The sequence below is a fragment of the Penaeus japonicus genome, unplaced genomic scaffold (assembly GCF_977035675.1).
Source record: "Penaeus japonicus unplaced genomic scaffold, GWHDUDI00000001_assembly GWHDUDI00000006, whole genome shotgun sequence".
Classification (NCBI taxonomy): domain Eukaryota; kingdom Metazoa; phylum Arthropoda; class Malacostraca; order Decapoda; family Penaeidae; genus Penaeus; species Penaeus japonicus.
The window spans coordinates 4,015,633-4,020,742 of record NW_028234408.1 but is presented as its reverse complement, the minus strand read 5'-3'; the positions used below and the strand labels follow the sequence as shown (position 1 = coordinate 4,020,742).

The following is a 5,110-nucleotide window of genomic DNA, read 5'->3' as shown; positions in this document are numbered from 1 at the left end:
TTCTCTCTCTCTTCTCTTTTTTTTCTCGCATAAAAGAAAAGGTTGAATCTCGTTAAGACTTTGAGGGGCGAAAGAGAGAGAGAGAGAGAGAGAGAGAGAGAGAGAGAGAGAGAGAGAGAGAGAGAGAGAGAGAGAGAGAGAGAGAGAGAGAGAGAGAGAGAGAGAGAGAGAGAATGCGAAGGCGAGGGATAAACAAATAAGTGAATGAAAGAAAGAGAGAGCGAGAGCGAGAGCGAGAGAGAGAGAGAGAGAGAGAGAGAGAGAGAGAGAGAGAGAAAGAGAGAGAGAGAGAAAGATAGATGGATAGATAGAGAGAGAGACGGAGAGAGAGAGAATGAGAGCGAGAATGTGAGCTAAAGAGGGAACACATACCCAGCAAAAAAAGACAAAGATATACACCCACACAAACAAACAAGCAAACAAACACCCACATAACATCGCGCGTCCATCTCCCGCAGAAATCAAGACAAGATACAAACCTAAAAGGACCCCCCCCTATAAAAAAAAAGAAGAAGAAGAAGAAGAAGAAGAAGAAGAAGAAGAAGAAGAAGAAGAAGAGGAAGAAGAAGAAGGAAGAAGAAGAAGAAGAAGAAGAAGAAAGAAAGAAAGAAGAAGAAGAAGAAAGAAAAAAGAAGAAAGAAAGAAGAAGAAGAAAGAAGAAGAAGAAGAAAAAAGAAAGAAGAAGAAGAAAGAAAAAAGAAAGAAGAAGAAGAAGAAGAAGAAAGAAGAAGAAGAAGAAGAAGAAAGAAAAAAGAAAGAAGAAGAAGAAAGAAAAAAGAAGAAGAAGAAGAAGAAGAAGAAGAAAGAAGAAGAAAGAAAGAAGAAGAAAAAAGAAAAAAGAAGAAGAAGAAGAAAAAGAAGAAATAAGAAGAAGAAAGAAAGAAGAAGAAGAAAGAGAGAGAGAGAGAGAGAGGCCATTCCCTCTGGACATGGCCGAGGGAGTATCCTATGTTGACAGCGCGCGTCCTGGCGAAGGATCTCGGTCAAAGGACTCAGAGGACGGAACTCGAGCACCGGTCGAGATGAAACTCTCGTCTCGGAACTGACTCGTATTACTTCATTCTATCTTCGGCTTTTCTCTGTCTCTCTCTCTATTTTATCCCCTTTTCGTTCTGTCTGTTTCTATATTTTCTTTCTGGTTTTGTGTGTGTGTGTGTGTCTTCTGATATAAAATTCCCTACCTGTCTATTGGTCTGTATTTTTTTTTTCCTTGACTGCTACGTAGTTGCCACAATGCTTGGACAGAATAACACAAAAGAACGCATGTGAATACACATACATGAAACATACAAACACGTAAATGCACACTTGCATATATATATAGTGTGTGTGTGTGTGTGTGGGAGTGTGTATATGTGTATGTAGATATATATATAATATATATATATAAATATATATATATATATTATATATATATATATATGTATATTATATATATATATATATATATATATATATATAATATATATATATATGTATATGTATATATATATATATATATATAATATATATCTATATATATATATATATAATATATATATATATGTATATAAGTATGTATATTTATGTACATTTATGTACACATATATATGTATATGTATATATATATATATATATATATATATATATATATATATTATATATATATACATACACACACACACACACATGTACATCATACCATACATATATATATATATATAAATATATATATATTATATATATTGTATATATATGTATATGTATATATATATATATATATATATATATATATATATATGTATATATATGTATATGTATATATATATATATATATTATATATATATATATATAATATATATATATATATATATATATATGAATCACAAAAAACACAAACACATAACAGAATTAATAAAACACTGCCACAATATGTGACAGTGTTTTAATAATATATATATATATATATATATATATATATATATATATATATATATATATATATATATATATATATGTATATACACACACATGTACATTTTCAGTTATACCAAAACCAAATATAAAAAAGAACGAGTGAGCTCAGGTCTTCCCCAAACCCACCTATCGTCCCTTCCCCCCCTTTCTACCCTTCAAAACCACCCAACCAAATAAACCGAAAGGTTACACACACTCCCCTCCTCCTCCTCCCCCCCCCCAAAAAAAAAAGTATCCCCTAAAAAAAAGGAAAAAAAAGGAAAAAAAAGGAAAAAAAACCGACTCGGCAAACAACCCCGGACGTCCTACCTTGTCTCGTCCCTTCCTCTTGGTGGACGCCCTCTTCTTGGGGGACTTGCGCAGCGACGACTTGAAGGAGCCGCGGCGAGGCAGCTTGACGATCCACGACGGCGGAACGATGATGCTGGAGTGTAATCCTGCCGGAGAAAGAGAGAGAGAGACGGGATTAAAAGGAGGATAAGGATAAGCCAGATTTGCGGACGCAGGTGCTACGCCGGGCTTGTGTGCGCTGAGGCGAGCCCGCCTGTGTCAGCGTGTGTAACCTGTCAGCTGACTCGTGAGAGAATGCGCCAACGAGTGTTGACTCGATCTGAGCTTGGTCCTTACCCAACGCAGTGCCCAGCCACGTCAGTATCCGCCAGGTGACAGTGGAAGCTCACGAGTTTGGACGGGACTCGATATGCCGACCACGGGGATGTGAAGTCGACACGCTACCATTGAACTATCAGACGGCTTTTAAAAGGAGGGATTTTTAGACTCGTCAGGATATTGTTATGAATGAATAAACACACTTTTATTGTATGTCTGTACCGATTTATCTCTCTATCAATCCATCTGTCTCTATGGAACTGTTTATCTATATCTATCCTTCTATATTCATAATAAATAAACAACTGCAAACACATTAATCATTAGGGAGGAGTGATTATGATAATGATGATAATGATAATTACTATAATAATAAGACATATAAAAATAGTAAAAACAAATTGTTAACCATCACTTACGCTACAAAAACAATTACATGCATTAAACAAACGCAAAAAGAAAGAAAAGAAAAGAAAAGAAAGAAAAAAACACACAAAAAACAGAGCACCATAACAAACCTGCTATAATAATAATGATAAGGATAGTAAGTATCACCAATAATATTGATACTACACAATCAGCGTCACTAATACCGACTTCAGTTTAGTTCTTGAGTTACCACCTTGGCTAACTGCACAGGCATGGGCAAGCTTTGATAAGCTGATGTAGGGTCATGACATTGTTGATAAAACTGTATTACAAATTAAGGTAATAACATGATTATATTCTCTACTATACCAACTGTGAAAAGATATTTTATAGAAGGTTGTAATAGGATATCACATACGAATTTCGGATATAGCATAAGTACATCTTCTAGTACAGTTGATGATATGAAATAATTACGTAACTCTGCTAGGTGACCTAAAAGGCTGTATCACATGGCACGTTTATATTCTTCGTTGCAAAGTCTGCATTTAGTTTCTTCTACATTGCATTCTGAGCTGACCTGCCAATACATTTCGTATTCAAGTCTGATTCTTGCAGTCACAATATCACATTGTCTTGTTCTTGTCTTATACGACCCATAAATGACGACTACATATGAAACGTGGCTGTACATGACCGTAGACTTTTCCCACTAAGCTTATCCGAGTAAAACCTATTCCAAATTTCCAGCACCGATTAAAATAATAAACACGTCGCAGATTAAAAAAAAAATATTATAGGCTGCTTTACCTTTCATCTTGTCAACACCAAAGAAATATTGCCTCAATATCAGCGAAAACATTTATCAACAAAAACAATGTACCTATAATATATGTTATAAAAAATATATCACGATTATCTTTAAGATCTGTCACCAGTTATGATGAAAACTGACACTTTTGGTTGCCGGGGATAAGTCAAAAGTTAGGGAGTATCGACCCTCACCCAACACACACACACATACATACTGACACACACACACACACACACACACACACACACACACACACATACACTGAAACACACACACATACACTAACACACACACACACACACACACACACACTGACAAACACACACACACACACTGACACACACACACACACACAGACAAACACACACACACTGACACACACACACACATATAAGAGATATTTGCATATCCAGCACGTATACACATATACATAATCCCGCCCCCCTTTCCCCCTTTCAACAGTGCCAATCAGCCCTACTCGAGCGGGGACAGACCACCCCTGCCAAACATGGAATTCATCTGAGGTCCAACATTCATTCCACACGCCCGGATGGTCTCTACACGACCGCACCTTCTGCTCCCATGCACGAGGAAACAGGAGCAATCATGAGGTTGGATGCTTAATTTCCATCTAATGATTACATGGCATAGGAATGGAGTGGTTGGGGGGTGGGTGGGTTGGGGGTGGGGATGGGGTGGGGTGGGAGAATCGACAGAGGGATGGGAGGGTATGGTGGGGGGAGGGAGACCGGGAAATAAGGTTATAGGAATGTGAGAGAGATTTTTTTAAAATGTAAAAATATACGATATAAAAAATACAGACTAAATTAATAATTGGAAATAAGACTTTAATAAATGCAAACACGAACGAACGTACAACAGTTGCCCTACTTAAAAAAAAATAATAATAATAAAAACCAATTTTACAAAAAAAAAGCTAAAAAATGGACACTAAAAAGGACACCTACAGGACTCAACCCCTTCCTTCCCCTCCATCCCTCCCCCTCCCCCTACATCCTAACACCCTGGCCATTCCTAAGCGCGTAACCGCACATCCAAGCTATAACGCATAATAACCAAGCAATAACGACTAAGTGTCCGTCGCCTCAGCTTTAACTCGATCCATGTGGCTCCCGAGGTACGGCCAGAACCCGTGAATAATATACAGTGGAAGCTTCTGCCGGCCGCTCTGGAGGTGCTGACCCCCCTACCCCCTACCCCCTACCCCCCGCCCCCCATATCCTCTACTCCCTCGATCTTGCAATAGCCATCAGCAGCATTATCATTCTGTAATTACTATTATTATCATTATTATCATTATTGTCATTTTCCTCATTAGAATATATATATTTCATTTCTCA

The 5,110-nt window shown here is 37.2% G+C and overlaps 1 protein-coding gene across 1 annotated transcript in view; it reads right to left on the bottom strand.

The window, feature by feature from the left end:
* LOC122262723 (eye-specific diacylglycerol kinase) overlaps positions 1 to 4,357 on the bottom strand; it is a 65,594-nt gene extending 61,237 nt beyond the window's left edge. The window contains exons 1-2 of the mRNA XM_086537437.1: positions 4,321 to 4,357; positions 2,267 to 2,394 (exon numbers count right to left, since the gene is read on the bottom strand). Of these exons, the coding sequence (XP_086393563.1) occupies positions 2,267 to 2,394; positions 4,321 to 4,357 (165 nt within the window). The remainder of the gene's footprint in view (positions 1 to 2,266; positions 2,395 to 4,320) is intronic.
* Between the last annotated feature and the right edge of the window lie 753 nt (positions 4,358 to 5,110).